At 33.8% G+C, this 17,115-nt stretch overlaps 2 protein-coding genes across 4 annotated transcripts in view; both read right to left on the bottom strand.

Annotated features, from left to right (window-relative positions):
• PUS7L (pseudouridine synthase 7 like) overlaps positions 1 to 17,115 on the bottom strand; it is a 53,244-nt gene that overhangs the window by 24,933 nt on the left and 11,196 nt on the right. For all 3 annotated transcript variants that reach the window (XM_037846929.1, XM_037846930.1, XM_037846928.1), the window contains exons 4-6: positions 15,342 to 15,534; positions 8,315 to 8,413; positions 3,538 to 3,619 (exon numbers count right to left, since the gene is read on the bottom strand). In XM_037846929.1, coding sequence (XP_037702857.1) covers positions 3,538 to 3,619; positions 8,315 to 8,413; positions 15,342 to 15,534 — 374 coding nt within the window. The remainder of the gene's footprint in view (positions 1 to 3,537; positions 3,620 to 8,314; positions 8,414 to 15,341; positions 15,535 to 17,115) is intronic.
• LOC119542305 (mitochondrial fission factor-like) lies at positions 3,944 to 5,393 on the bottom strand. The gene is made up of 3 exons (XM_037846931.1): positions 5,323 to 5,393; positions 4,729 to 5,208; positions 3,944 to 4,519 (listed from the first exon to the last, which is right to left on the bottom strand). Exons 2-3 carry the CDS (start codon positions 5,166 to 5,168, stop codon positions 4,504 to 4,506), a joined length of 456 nt encoding a protein of 151 aa, XP_037702859.1. The 5' UTR covers positions 5,169 to 5,208; positions 5,323 to 5,393; the 3' UTR covers positions 3,944 to 4,503.

The following is a 17,115-nucleotide window of genomic DNA, read 5'->3' as shown; positions in this document are numbered from 1 at the left end:
GATTTGGGTGTTCCTTTTTACTTTTATTTCTTATTCTTATTCTTTCCGGTATAAGGAAATTTTCAAAAATAGATTGGGGTTATGAATGCATAACTATACAATGGACTATGAACAGTTGATTATACAGCATGGATGATGTATGATATGTGAATATATCTCAACAAAACTGGATTTAATTAAAAAAAGAAAAAAATCACACACACAAAGAAAATTGGGCTAAAGGTTCTAGTAGAGAAGTTAGGCAAAAAAAAAAAAAAAAAAAAAAAAAAAAAAAAAAAAAAAGAAATGAAAAAGCATCCACATTGGAAAGGAAGAAGAAAACTTCCACTATTTGCAGATGACATGATCTGATTTATAGAAAATCCCAAAAAATGACCACAAAGCTACAAGAGCTAATAAATGAGTTTGGCAAAGAGGTGGGATACAAGATCAGCACATAAAAATCAGTAGTGTGTCTATAGACTAATAATGAGCAAGCTGAGGAGGAAATCAGAAATAAAAGTCCATTTACAACAGCCAATAAAGAATCAAATATCTAGAAATAAATTTAACCAAGGATGTAAAGGATCTGTACAAAGAAAACTACAAAACATTGCTAAAAGAAATCAAAGAAGACCTAAATAAATGGACAGACATTCTGTGCTCATGGACTAGAAGACTAAATACTGTTAAGACATCAATTCTACCCAAATTGATTTACAGATTCAACACAATCGCAATCAAAATTCCAACAGCCTACTTTGCAGAAGTATAAAAGCCAATTATCAAATTTATTTGGAAGGTTAAAGGGCCCCAAATAGCAAAAATCATCCTGAAAAAGAAGAAAGAAATTGGAGGACTCACATTTCCTGACTTTAAAGCATATTACCAAAGCTATAGTGGTCAAACAGCATGGCAATGGCGTAAAGATAGATATACTGACCAATGAAATTGAATTGCGAGTTCAGAAACAGACCCTCACATACCCTCACATCTATAGTCAATTGATTTTTGACAAGGCTGCCAAGTCCAGTCAATTGGGACAGAATAGTCTCTTCAACAAATAGTGCTGAAAAAACTGGATATCCATATCTATAAGCATGAAACAGGACCCCATCTAACACCTTATACAAAAATTAACTCAAAATGGATCAAAGACCTACATATAAGGGCCAAAACTATCAAATTCCTAGAAGAAAATGTAAGGAAGCATCTTCAAGATCCTGTGGTAGAAAATGGTTTCTTAAACTGTATACCCAAAACACAAGCAACAAAAGAAAAAATAGATAAATGGGACTGCCTCAAAATTAATACTTTTGTGCTTCAATGGAATTTGTCAAGAAAGTGTAAATGGAAACCACATACCAATAAGGGTTTAATATCCAGAACATTTAAAGAAATCCTACAACAACAATCAAAAGACAAACAACCCAATTTAAAAATGGGTAAAAGACTTGAATAGACATTTTCCCAAAGAGGATATATAATTGGCTAAAAAGCACATGAAAAGATGCTCAACATCATTAGTTATAAGGGAAATGCAAATCAAAACCACAGTGAGATATCATTTCATACCTACTAGAATGGCCACTAAAAAAAACCGACAAATGTTAGAGAGGATGTAGAGAAATAAGAACACTCATTCATTGCTGGTAGGAATATAACATGGTGCAGCCTCTGTGGAAAACAGTTTGCCATATGATCTGGCAATCCTGCTACTAAGTATATTTATACGCAGGAACTGATAGCAGGGACGTACACAGACATTTGCACACCGATGTTCATAGTGGCATTATTCACAATTTCCAAAAAGATGGAAACAACCTAACTGTCCATCAATTGATGAAAGGATAAACAAAATGTGGTATATATATACAATGTAATATTATTCAGCTGTTTTAGGAATGAAGTCCTGGTTCATGTGACAACATGGATGAACCTTGAGGACATTATGTTAAGTAAAATAAGCTAGACACAAAAGGACAAATATTGTATGATCTCACTAATATGATCTAATTACAGTAAGCAAACTCAAAGAGTTCAAATCTAGATGATAGGTTACCAGGTGACAGAATGAGCGTAGGGAATGGGGAGCTGATGCTTAATTTGTGCAGAATTTTTAATTAGATTGTAAACATTTGGAGGTAGATAGCACATAGTGATGGTAGCACATTACTGTGATTGCAATTAACAGTGCTGAATTATGAGTGTAATTGTGGTTGAAAGGGGAAGTTTAGGGTTATGTATGTCACTAGAAGGAAAGCTAGAGGATAAAACATGGGACTGTATAACATTATGAACCTTTTTCTGGATGATGACTGTGATTAAAAGTACAAACATAAGAAAGTTCTTTCATAAACTAGAACAAATGTACTTCATTATTACAAGGTGTTAACAATATGGTGGTATATCAGAAAAAATACACCTAATGCAAAGTATGGACTAAATTAGTAATATTTTAATATTTTTGTCATCAATTGTAACAAAGGTACCACACCAATGCCAACTGTAATAAGGGGATATTTGAGATATGCATTTTTCCTTTTGGAGTAATGAAAATGTACTAAAATTAATTGTGGCGATGAATACACAACTATGTAAATATACTGTGAGCCATGAGTTGTACACTTTGGATGGATTGCATGGTGTGTGAATATATCTCAATAAAACTGCTTAAAAAAAAACAAAAACATAACAGATGCCCTTTATTTCAATGTTAATGGATTTCATTATGTACACATATGTAGATTAGATATTTGAATGTCTTGAATGAACCCAAAGTATGATTGCTATTACTATTATTTAAATACAAATAATGCTTACCCAGCATTTGCTATGCGCTGGGCATGATATTAAGAGAATTATATTATTATCTAATTTAATTATCATAACAGTCTTTTAGAGACCATTATTAGCCTCAATTTACAGATGACGAAACTAATACAATGAGGTTAAATCACTTGCACAAGACTGTTCAGTTGGAAGTATTAAAGCTGAGAGTTAATCATAGACAATCTGACTCGACCCACACTCATAACCACCTTTCTTTAATGTCTCCCATTAAGCGTTCTACATAAATATCATCATATTGATGTAAAGTTTTCAAAATTGACAGTCATGACTAAACGGCAACTAGATAGAAAACAATGCACCAAGTATTAAATATCACAGATTAATTAACTTTTAGTTTATTTTTGAGTCTCATCTAGTTGTAGTGAACCACCCTGCCATCAATACCAATTTAGAATTTGGAACTCCCATCTGCTCAGAGGATTTAGGCCAAGAAAAACCAAGAAACAAATGATATCTCCCCTCATCCCTATTCCCAAGCTATTGCTATATGACACAAATCACTTGAGCTAGAATTAGACCAGGCACAAGTCCTGAGATTTGGCAAAAAATGAAGTGCCTTGAACATGTAATAAAATGATTAAATGTTCTAATATCTTACAATATATTTCTTACTACATTTATATTACAATGAATGCTCTCCTGCTGACATAATGTTTACATTATATATCTGCATGGCCAGTATGAGGTAAAGAAACCTTTAAATACCAGTTTGAAGAAAATATTTCTTTGCTCTATTTACAGGATCATCCAAGTCTTCTGGTGTAAGAAATAATTTTACAGCCCTCACCTTTAAAAATCAAGCAAACAAGCATATGTTAATGAAAATGACAAATTACTTTTTTTTTTTTTTTTTTTTTTTTTGTAGAGAAAGCAAGAGTTTAATAATTACTCTATCAGAGGTAAAATATAGCTATATTGTATTAATAATTTCTTCCTTTCCACAATGACAACAATGAATATATAATATGCTCATCAAACAAAATTTCTAAATTAAATGGAAATAGTTGATTCTTAAAAAAATATATGGTTAAATAATGCAAGCATTTCACTGTGAAAATGTACATTAAATTTCCTGTTATTTTAACTACTAATATTAAAATCCTCACAACTTAACAATACATGAGATTTTCAATTTTGTCAAACATCCAGAAAATGCCATTAATATAAGTTAAAATAAAAGAAAAAAGAAGTATTAGCTACACTGTTAATCTTTTCTGTTATGAGGAACTTATCAGGTAACTGCAAAAACATCTGCTAGTCATCTACTCTAAATCATATGTCACTGGGGTGGCTTTCATACATAACAGAGCTGCTTCCTTTCTGTTTGGCTTAACTCGGTTATCAATAACATAATTTGTGAGAAAAAAACAAAGTGATGCTCTACTAAATTAGTCTTTTTTTTTTCCATTATCATGAAATGTCAAAATAATAACAGACCTAAATAAGGCGGCACATCTTTATATAGTAGAAAAATTTATTAGAAACCTTTGCTGCTTTAAAAAATACTGTTAAGTAGGAAAAAACTAAAGTCCTTAGGTGTATATTTAAGTATTTTGATAGGGTACTAAATATCATGACACTACCTTATCCATAAACTTTGTAGCCTTTTCACTATTTGTATGACATATACAGAAAAATCCTAGAAAAATGGATTCCGTAGGTCTACTGACATCACTGCAGACGGCACCTTCAGGGAAACATACAATTAAAATCACAAAAACAAAAGCAACTATTTCAATATGGTTGAATCTTTCAGGAAAACTCTTTCCTGAAGGAGATACATATGAATTTTAACTTATTATCTTTCTATATAACTCTTCACAATAACTATAGCTACTTGAGGAGACGTTTCAAGATTCTCCAAGAAATCAGAAGTGTTATATTCCTCCTTTGTACATGGAATCATTTCTGACCAGTTGTCCATTTTGGCGAACAGCATTTTCACTCATAGAACGCTCTCTTTTTAGCCTGCCAACTGCACGGATTTCTTCATTTTGAGGGGTTGAAGGAGGTCTTTCTAAATCCAGAAAATCTAGTGGTCTTTCACTTAGTGTAAGTACACGAGGTGGTGTTTTTAATGCCAAAGGTTTAAAGGGAGTTGACTGAATAAGGTCAAGATCTGCTGGTCTTGAAAATGGAATGTCTTCATTATTTCCTGCCACAACAATCCTCTCTGGAACCTGCATTGTTACACTAGCATTTGGAACTCCATCTTGGAATCCTTGTTCCACGTCAGCATTTGGTGGTGCCACCTTTAATTTTTCTGGGACCCTCATTCGCTGACTAATACCTTCGGTGTATTCCATTTCATACTGAATTCGACTAATTTCCGCCATCTCAGCAGCAGTGGGAGAAGGAAATGCTGCCTCACTTACCAAATGTGTACCAACTACTGCTTGCTATTTGGCATTATTTGCTTCTGTGCTTCATATTAAATCCTTTAACTTGCGTCAACGTGTATGTGTGATGGATTTAGAGCCACTTTTGTCCCCCTGGGCCCGCTGGAGGGTTCCCGGCGAGGGCCGCCGCCCACCGGCTCCCGGGGCGCCCGGGTGGGTGCTCTCAGAGGCCGTTAACAGGGCGCACGAAGGCGCCCGGGCAAGCACCGGCCGGACCGGCCTGCAGCGGGCCGGGAGAGCATGACAAATTACTTTTTAAAAATGCAAATAGGCATTTTAAGAGAATAGGCATTTAACAAATGATATTTGATGCTGCAATTCTCTTTTTAAGCTTTCAAAAATTAAAGTCTATGTTACATTTAGAAACAAAACTTTTGTACAAATCAACTTTATATACAGATTTAAAATATTATGGACTGAAAAAAGTCTCCACCCCATCTCATAACTTCCATGGTTCTACTTCCATCATTCTTTACCTGTATCATTGAGCTATGAACACAAGAGTAAAGTAATGACACATATACTCACTTGACCAACACACACAACAAAAGGGGAAGAGATAAGCACAGAGGAATGTCAAGCCATTAAAATTTCATTCATGTTCACAACTCCCTGAATTCTTTGATCACAAAATTAATTGCCAACATCATTAAAAAAAATGATTGCCAACTTTAATATTATCGTCTGGACCCTAAACAGATTAAAAGACTTTCCTTTTTATTTTTTTAATGATGTCTACCTGGGTCCTATATTTTATCACTGTCTCTAGTACTAAGATTTAATTCTAAGTGTTTGTCTTAGAGTAGGAAAGGATCTTAAAATAGGTCCTTCAATCCAATATCCCACTCAATCTTCTCTTATAATATTCATTCAAACAAGTATTTGTTAAGAAGCTAATTAATTCAAATAAACATTATTAAGCATCTCTCATGTGCTAAGCAACATGTAGAGTGCTAGCAATAGACACTTGAGCAAGAGAAACATGCTGCCCTAAACAGGTTCACTGTCTACTGGAAAAAATTGAATAAATAATAACAATAAAAATGTAATACAACCTAAACTGGGAAGCCCAGGATGCTATGGGATCACAAGATAAGCAAAATTCACTTTGTCTTGGGAAGTGGGATGAGAATGATATTCAAATTAGGACATAAAGAATATAAAGGCTGGGAGTGATGCTTCAAGGGAAGGAAAGAAAGCTTGGTGCTTTACCTATAGGAGCCATCCTTAAAGATGGCTGCCAGTGATCCCCACCTCCTGATACTCGGTGCAAATCCCTCCTACACTGTATCAGAGCTGGTCTGTGTGACAGGAATAATACACCAAAGTAAAGGTGTGTATTACTTCTGAGATTAGGTCATAAAAGGCATTGGGACTTCTGTTTTGGTCTCTCTCTCACTTCTTTGCCCTCTTGGACTCCTTAGTCTGGTGGAAGCCATGTTGTGAGTAGCTCTATGGCAAGAAACTGAAGCCTTCTGCCAATAGCCACATAAGTGTGCTTGGAGGCTGCTCAGAAACAGCCCTGACTGCGGCTCCAGACAATAGTGTGACTATAACCTTACAAGAGACCCTGAGCCAGAACCACCAAATTAAGCCACTTACAGATTCCTGACTCTCAGAAATTGTGTGAAATAATACATGTTTGTTGTTTTAAGCCTCTAAGATTTAGCCTAATTGTGTTATGCAGCAAGAGATAACCAATACCCTAGCAGAGTGGAGAAAAAAAATTCAAGCGGGTGGAATTTGAAGTTTGAAGAGGTAGTAGTACGGCCACTACACCCAGCCTTTGCTTAACTGCTGTGAGAAACAGAAAACTCCAGTTCTGGGGGAAAGGAAGCCCATCTTTTTAGATGATTGTTAGAAAAGTCTTTTTTACACTAAGCTAAAACCTGGCCCTTTGAACGTTTACCATTGTAAAAGCTCACAAAATTAAGTCTAATAGTCTAATTTTTGCTATTTGCCTGGAACTGCATGAGATGCTTTCACAAAAATTATTTCATTTAATCCTAATAAAAGTCCTATGAAATTCATGTTATCTCTATTTTACAGATGAGAAAACAGAGGTTTGGAAAAGTTAAGTAACCCACATATAGTAACATATTTAACAAACAATGGAACTCAAGTAGAACCCATGCTGCCTCCCAAAGACCCCGAACTAATAAATTCTTCTTCTGAATGATAAGATTTCTAATATATTATCAGCTAATTTCCTCTTCAGACTGAAGAAACACTGTTCAGTTAATCATTTTTCACCAACTTGATTTATAGACATTTTATCATCTCAGTTATTTTGCATTTGTTAAAATACCTCTTTAAATATGAGGTTCAGAACTACCTATAAATTTCCAGCTACAGATTAAAATAGCAGCTGCCCATCTTTATTCCATGTCAGCTGATGTTGACATGCACAATGCTTCTCACAAGTTCTTTTACTCTATACCTTTCTCTTCCACTTAAGAAACCAAACTACAACATGACACTATCATATGAATAAACTTACATTTGTTTGAATGTGTATATTTTTATAGTTTTGTAGTCTTCTCCCACTATGTGCACTGCATTCCACTGTCATGGAGTAATTTAACAAATGGGAAAATCTGACTTCTTTTGCATTTTCAGTTTCAGTTGAGACTAGTCAGATTTTATGATCCTGAATTTGTTGTTCCTCTTGGGCTACACTCCCTTTTGGTCTCTGGCCTTGGGAGAATTCCTATCTTTTATATCATCTGATACCTGATTTCTCAAATTGCAAAGTATAAACTTCGTTATACATAGCTCTACATCCACTATTCTGTTCACTGAGAATTTGGTGAGTGTTATTCAATTCTCTGTCAAGTCTCAAGTAAGCATTAAACACTAGGATATTTCATACAGTTTGCTTTCTCATAATATGGTACCAAGAATATAGTAACTTCAATAAATCCTCAATGGCAAAATATATGTTGCATATGTGTGTGTGCACGTGTGTATACATGCATTTACATGCTGTGGTCAGGAAAGCAAGGGGTTGGCTGCAATAAGTGAAACAGGTAATAAATACAATTGACAAGAATAGATAAGATCATATTTTTAAAAACCCATACCATTTCACTCTTCAGCAAAGCCAATCCAATTTGGTCTGTGTGTACTTTTGTTCCCTTCCCAAATCTCTGCGGTCCATAGTAATTCACAAAGCCTTTATCCTATTAACACAAAATACCAAATTAATTAAAAGTACATAAATACAATTATTGTGTCAAAGTATGCAATCAGGACTTTCTTATTTATTTAATAAAAGATTACTGCAGCAGCAATATTGAATAAAATTTAGAAAATAAGATGAGTAAAGAGGGTTGAAAAAATAAGTCACATATCCATTCACCTTACTGAGAATTTTCTGGAGATGCAGGAATTTCAGTACTACACCCAGGAAAAATTCCAGGCAAACTGAAAAGCTGAACCCCATGATACCAGGATTTGATCTAAGCCCTGAAGCCTTTGTTTATTTTGAGAATGTTATGATATCTGGAGATGCAGGGAATGAGAAACAGATTTATTTTCAAACTCGGAAAATCCTGGATCCTTTATTTTTAACAGTCAGTTCTTCAGTTTGCCTCTCTCCTATCACATTTTATCAAAAGCAGTGCAATGAAGTCAGGTTATACTTTCCAGAGCCAGTTCACCAAGTTCATTATGCACACTTCCTATTTACCACATCACTTCAGGTAACAGTGTTGCCAAACTTTGTGCCACAAAAATTAAGATCTTTTCTCCAGCTTTCAATATTTTCCTTAGAATTCTTTAAGCCCTCAATGACAGCCTCTTCAAGGCCCATATGCTTATGCTAACATTCTCCTGAAGGCGCGTCAGGCTTTCACTAGCACTCTTCTTGAGCCCCTTTAAACTTTCATTAAGACTTTTCTCAAAGCCTTTTGGTTCTGTCCACTGCCTAGTCCAAAGCCAAGTGCATATATTTCAGGGTTTTGAAACAGCAACATCCCATTTTCAGGTAACAAAATCTGTTTCAATTATCTATTGCTGCATAACAAACCACCTAAAACTTTGTGGCTTAAAATAACAACAATCAGTTATTTAGCTCGAGAATCTAAGATCTAAGCAGTACTCAATGGGGGCAGTTTGTCTCTACTCCACGCAGCATCCATTGGTATGAGACTTGACCAGGGCTGGAGGATCCACTTCCAAAATGGGTCATTCACATGGATGGCAAGTTTGTTCTATCTGTCAATTCCATCCCAGGGGTGGCTTGGGCTTCTTCGCAGCTTAGCAGCTGGTTTCCAAGAGTCAGCAACCCCGAGAGAAGTGAAGGCTGCCAGTACCTTAAAGCCTGGACCCACACAATGGCATGGCGTGGCTTCAGCTGTACTCTATTGGTGAAGCAGTCACAGTGCCTAGATTCAAGGGGAGGGGCCAAAAATCTCACCTCTTTTTTGTGGTTGTTATAACAATTTTTTTAAATTTGAAATAATTTGAAACTTACAGTGGAGTTGAAAAATAATACTAACTCCATACAGAGAACTCCAACATATCCCCACATCCCCAGATACACAGAACCCACCAATTTTAACATTTTTGTCACCTTTACCATATCACTTTTGTCTGCTTGTCTATATCTATCTACCTATCTATCTATCTTTCTTCTGAACATCTGACAGTAGTTTGGACATATCATACTCTTTGAATGCATAATTAATTTCATGTACATTTCCTACAAACTAGGATATACTATGTAACCACCTTAAGTGCAGTTATCAAGTTCAAGAAATTTAACATTGATACAAAGCTTACATTCTACATCCAGTGTATTAGTTAGGGTTCTCCTTGGAAACAGAATCAATGAGAGATGTCTCTTATTATCAAATTGTAAAAGTGACTCACACAACTGCGGGAGCGCACGAGTCCAAATTCTGCAGAGCCGTCAACAAGCTGTCAATTCCAAGGAAGACGTCCGACGAACTCCTCGGGAAACGAACCGACAACTTTGACGAACTCCTCAGGAAACGAACCGACAACTTTGAAGAACTCAGGAAACGAACCGACAACTTTGACGAACTCCTCAGGAAACGAACTGGCAACTTCGACGAGCTCCCCAGGAAAAGCTTCACTGAGCAGCTGAAGAAGAAGTGAAGGTTCTCTAACCGTCCGGCTTATAAGCCTCCAACTGATCACCCGGACCAAATCCAGCCAATTGCATTCTCTCACTGTGGAAGCACGCCCCTTGATGAATCATCAGTCAGCTGCAGTCAATTGACTGATGATCCGACAAACCAACCAGCCTCAAATAGCCTCACAGGAATCGTCAGGCCAGTGCCCGCTTGACCAGACAGCTAGGCCACCTAGCCAAGTTGACACATGAACCCAACCATCACATCCAGTATCAGATAATAACTATTTGTCATTATCTCTTTAGTTTATCTTTCTTTTTTTAATTAAGGAAACATACATACAACATAAATCTTCCCATTCCAATCCCTCCCAAGCATACCATTTAGTAGGATTACTTATATTCACAATGTTGCAGTACTCTCACCACTGTTACTGTAACTTCCCCTTCTCTCCTAACAGAAACCCTACACTCATTTTGCATGAACTCCTTCATTGCCCCTGCCCCTGCCCTGCCCCACCCCTGTGAACCTGCATTCTATTGTCTGTGTCTATGGGTTTGCATATTCTCTGTTATTTTCTTGGTGGTTACCGTGGGACTTAAATTTAACTTCCTAAATCTATAACAATTTTGTTTGCTTTGATATTAACTTCAATAGTACACATAACCTATGTCACTATGTCCCTCCATCCCCCTACCTTTATGTAATTCTGTCACAAATTATTTATTTATACATTATGAGTCCAAAAACATTGATTTATCATTACATTTTATGCATTTGTCATATAGATCCTGTAGGCATTAGAAAGTGGAGTTACAAATCAAAAATATAAGAGTATTTTTATCCATTTTTTTTTTTAAACCAGAGACCTTTATTTCTTCATGTGGTTTCAGTCAATTGTTTAGTGTCCTTCCCTTTAGCATTTCTTATAAGGTTGAATTAGTGGTGATGAACTCCCGCAGCTTTTGTTTATCTGTGAATGTCTTAATCCCTCCCTCATTTTCGAAAGACAGTTTTGTCAGATACAGAATTCTTGGTTGGCAAATTTTTAATTTCAGCACTTTAAATATGTCATCCCACTGCCTTCTTGCCTCCATGGTTTCTGTTGAAAAAATCAACACTTAACCTCATTGAGGTTCCCTTGTATGTGACATATTGCTTCTCTCTTGCAGCTTTCAGATTCTTTCTTTATCTTTAGCATTCAACAGTTTAATTATAACAGCATGGTGTAGGTCTATTATGGGTTTATCATGTTTGGAGTTCACTGAGCAAAGACCTCACCTCTTGATGGGAGGTGAATTTTGAGGCCATGTTTTAAAAGTGCCACAATATGCAGAAGAAATAGAAAATTGTAATTTTCTATTGCAATTATTAAATAAATTGGTCAGTTGTTAAACATCTTCTCGTGAAGAAAACACCAGGCCCAGATGATTTCTTGAAAGAAAAGAGTCCTCAATACTCACTTTATGAGGGTAGTATATTTTTATTCAGTCAATAATCATTATTGAGCACCAACTGTGCCTTAGGTACTATTCTAGGCACTGGAGTTGTATCAGTGAACCAAATAGCCAAATATCCATACTTTCATCACATTCTAGTGAAGAGAGATTGATAGTAAATAACCAAACATGTGATTGAGTAAGAGATCAGAAATGTAATAGGAGCCTGAATGTATGAAGTCATTTAAAGCCATTATCATGATTTTAGCTTCCACTCTGAGTAACTGGGAAACCATTGGAGAATTCTGAGATAACACAACACAATTTATGTTTTAAAATGATCATTCTGGCTATTGCATTGAGGATAGACTGTATGGAGGTCAAGTGCTAAAGCTGGAAAACAGTTGACTACTACAATAATATAGCATACCATTTTAGATATATATAATAATATTCTATATACAAGATATATGTTGTATATGTTACATGTATATACACATTGTATATACAGAATTATACATATTCTATTTTTACTATATTAATATATATAATACAATAAAATCCATATAATACAGTAATTATATAATGTTATACCGTATGATATACAATATATTGAATATTGTGATTTTATATATGCTATGTGTGTATATATATATTTAAAGCATAAACTTAATATAAGATCAGACAAGAACAGTATAAAAAAGTAAAATTACAGGCAAGTCTCACTCATGAACAAAGATGCAGAATCCTAAACAAAATATTAACAAACTGAATCCAACAATGCATTAAACACATACATACACACACACACACATATCATGACCAAGATAGGTTTATCCCAGGAATGCAATTGTGACTGAAGATTAGAAAATTAATTAATATTATTCACTGCATTAACAGATTAAAGGAAAAAAATTACATGATCAATAGGGGCAGAAAAAATCATTTGACAAAATCCAGCAACCATTTGGGATAAAAATTCAGTAAACCAAAGAAAGGAATGTCCTTAATATGATTAAGAGTAACAACTAAAGTCCTACAAGAAGGCTCATACCAAATGGTAAAATATTGGAAGCATCCCCTTTAAAATCAGGAAAAAGACAAGGAGACCCATTATCACCATTTCTTTTCTACACTATATTACAGAGTCAGAAAAAACAAAACTATTTCAGATGATAACACTAAAGAAAAGATCAAACTATCTATAAAAAACAATATTAGATTTTAAATTAAAACAAATTTAATAAGATTGCTGGTTGCAAAAATCATAAACAAAGTCAACTGCACTTCACAGACAACAAAGATAAAATAGTTTAAAATTTACAGTTGTAAAAAAATCTAAGCTAGCCAAAAATAACTGAAACAAAAGATAAAAAAAGCCTTTTAGAGAATTATAAAACCCTACTGAATGATATTAAAGAAAGCATAAATGAATAGAGATATATCATATTTGTGGATGGGGAAATTCAATTTCCTAAAGATGCCAATTTTCTCCAGTTTATTCAATAGATTCAGTGTGATATCAAATGAAATCCCATCAGAATTTTTCATGGAAACTGATAAAAGGATTATAAAATGCATATGGAAAAATTAAGGGTCAAGAACACCTAAATTACTCTGGAAGAAGAATAGGGAGTGAATGAGCAGGCCATGCCTACTGGATATCAAGGCTTATTATAAAGCTATAAGAAATAATATAAGGTGATACTGGCACAGGGATGAACCAACAGAACAGAAGAGTCCAGAAATTTATGCATGCAAATCTAGAAACTCAATAAGTGACAGAGCTATCATTGCTTTTCAGTGGGAGAAATGATGAACTATTTAAAAAAGATGTTGAGACCATTTATTATTGGCATGGTACAAAAGTCACTATATTTTTACCTCATGCCATTCACAAAAAACAATTCCAGATAGAACTGCAGTTAAACATATTTAGTTAATTCCAATTTAGAAAAATAACATCAGAGAGTATCCTAGAATAGTTGGAAAATTTTAACTACCCCTTTAGATTTAGAGTTAGATATAACCGAAGGTTTATGACCATCAAAGTTATAGTCCCCAAAAACAAAACTTTAAAAGACTCCTTGTTTTCAGAGCTTCTCAACTCCATTCCTTTACCATGAGAAGAAAATCTGGCCAAAGCTGAGAATATTCCTAATGTTTTTTTTTAAAATGCAATTTTATTGTGATATATTCACATAACATACAGTCCTTCAAAATGTACAATCAGATGTTCATCCTAATATGGTTTATGACAGGGCAGTTGTATATCCATCAGTGCCAAATGAGATACAAGCAATAGATGTCAAGAGTTCAGAGCAACATCCTCTCCCTTTTTAAAGGAAATCATTTAAATAAGAATTTTTTTTAGAAAACAAAATGTAGAATTTTAGGTGGGTCAAGAAAAAAAGAAAGAAGACACCAAACATGAAGAGCATACAATCAGGATACTCCTATACATGAGCAAGCAATGTTAGATTCAAAAGATCTGTACTTATAAGATACTTTCCTGCCTGTAAGACACAATATTGATTAAAAACCAGTTTTTTTGTGTATTTGCTTTCCTGCTAGAGAGGCATAAAATTGTGTAAAATGGTTTCATGGTCAAAATTTTAGGTCAGTGTTTCTCAATATTGGCTGCATACTAGAAACATTTAGGGAGTTTTAAAAAAATACTGATACCTATGCCCCAACCCTAACAGATTTTTATTTAATTGGTTTGGGAGTAGGCGCCAACCACTGAATTTTTTTTAAAAGTTCCCCAGGATTGAGAATTACTGGTCTTGACCAGGGGCTGGCAAACTAAAGCCTACTGGCTAAATCTGGCCACCATTTTTGTTTTCATAAATAAAGTTTTATTGGAATAGATCCACTCTAATTCATTTATATATTATCTAGGGTTGCTTCTGTGCTACAATGGCAACTGAGTAGTTATATAAGAGAACTTCTGTCAGCAAAGCAAAAAATATTTATTATCTGGCTTTTTATAGAAAAAGTGTTTTGATTCCTGGTCTAGATGATGGTGGTTTTGTGTGCATATTTTAGATGTTTGACAAATGTCATTTTAAAACTTAAATAATTTTTTACTGTAAGAGATAATGAAATGTATATGATTCATCACTGTACACAATGAAAAATTGTCAAAATTAGATTGAAAAGAAAAAACATTGATATAATTATGAAAAGTAATTTAATTATTTACTGAAAGTTTCTGAAAAGAATTACTGAAAAATTTTTCAAAAATAAATCCTTATGCTTAAAATGCTACACTGTATGGCAGATGTTAAAAGAAAGTCTCTTTTCCTATAAAGATAGTTTTTTTTTCCTCTCTGGGGAACTACATATACTGTATTTTTAAAAATTATATCACCCTTTGTTTTAACATAAAAATTTATTAAGAATATTAAAAATAAGCCAAATGGCTTTAACATTAAAAAAAATTATATGTTCACACAAAAGGAAAAGGTACAAAAGAAAAAGAAAAACCTTACTTCTGTCTCAAAGGAGATAAGACGAACTATGAAGATTTTCCTATAATATTTTATTTTGAAACTGGATTTTCTTACCTTAACATTTTGTATTGCCTCTGAAATCCTCTCTTTCAGATCTGCAGAATCATTTATTTGTTTTTTTAAATTTCTGATGATGATATCAAAGTGATTTCCTTTGAGCTGACCAAGTCTAAGGGAATCATCTACAGAACGAATATTAAACACATTCATTCTTTTCTTTTCAATTTCTTTTCCAATATTTTTCAACCTATAAATGATAAATCATATAGACTCAGTTAAATCTTACATTATAAAAATAGCTTTAACATAGGTTTTAAATGACAGTTACCAGGCAATCATTTATATTAGAATACTAATACAAAATTTTCTTTTGGAATGTTCAAAAGTTAATTTGCTATTTTAACAAATGTACACTAAAAACCCATTATTATAGGGTTATAGTAACAGAGCTATTTTAAGAACCTGAACATACTTTCCTAAAGCCAAGCCCTATCAGTGTAGACCTTCTGACTTCTCCTTAGTTCAAGCGATAGAACCTCCTGTTCTCCTGCCCTTCCTATTTCCAGAGTTTGCTCCTTTCCTCCTCAATCCCTCTTCCCCTAGCATTACCACAGAAAACCACCAGCACCAGAGGATTTTACTAAAATTCTGCTCTGAACACTTTCTCACTCAAACTTCAATTCTTTCCCAACATCTACAGAGTAGATTCCAATGATCCTAACATAACCTTTAAGATCCTGCAAGATCTGATGTTAATTTTTCTTTACATTCATATTTTCTGTAGTCCTTATAGGAACTATCTGTTTTATTAGGCAGATAGTTTAGCTTACTGCCCCTCCAAATAAATCTACAAATTTTCTACATCTGCTAAAATCCTATTACTCAAAGGTAATTAAACTCCCATACCTATAAGGTTAAATAAAAGTACACTTCCATCCCAGGAACTAATAACATTTATTGTTCTTGGTTGTGAAAAACTAACTTTTGCCTTAAATACCTTTTAACATCTAAAGGCCCTCTCTCTTTACCTATACTGAACTTCTTGAACACAAAGACAAAATCATATACATTTCTTTGTCCCTCATATAAGAGCTTTGAAGAGCTTAAAAGTGTCCACTTGCAAACAGATATTTGAATAATAACAGAGGATTAATATATCAATATTACATCAAATTAGACTGAATTTTGACTCAACAATTCATTAAATTTTTGAAGTTTATCTTAAAGTAATTATCCAAAAGGCACAGATTTAAGTATAAGAATATTAATTACAGCATTATCCATAGTGAAAAATTGGGAAGAATTTCTATGTCCAAAAGAAGGGAATGTTAAACAAAGTAGTGTATATTATGAACTATCAAAAACTATGATTTTTAAATATTTCATGACAAATTTTCATAAAACAATATCAATTATTTGCTTTAAAAGTAAACACTTTAAAAACCTGAGTTGAAAGTAGGCTAAAAATTTGAATACTTTACATTCTACTTAATAAGGATTTATTTCAAAATGTAAGGAACCAGGATAATAAAAGTATCAAAATATTGTAGTGATTAGAAAAAAAGAAAGATTTGTAAGATACTGTCCTGAATATAACTGCATATTTGAATATAATCAGGGTATTTAAAAACAACTTAGATAATTTTAAATCTGGCACTTGTGAAGGTTTCTATCCTGAAATTGCCTATATTTTCAATGTAAATTTAACACTTTATTTAGGAGATAACTGTATTAACACAGAATGTGCTGCTTAGTAAGCCTATAATCAATTAATTAATATTGATAATAGGTTAACATGCTTCCAGTCTTATTCTGGTTTCTTAATCTT

This window comes from Choloepus didactylus, chromosome 8 (genome assembly GCF_015220235.1).
Source record: "Choloepus didactylus isolate mChoDid1 chromosome 8, mChoDid1.pri, whole genome shotgun sequence".
Taxonomy (NCBI): domain Eukaryota; kingdom Metazoa; phylum Chordata; class Mammalia; order Pilosa; family Megalonychidae; genus Choloepus; species Choloepus didactylus.
Note: the sequence above shows the minus strand (reverse complement) of the source record. Positions and strands in the feature narration are given on the sequence as shown.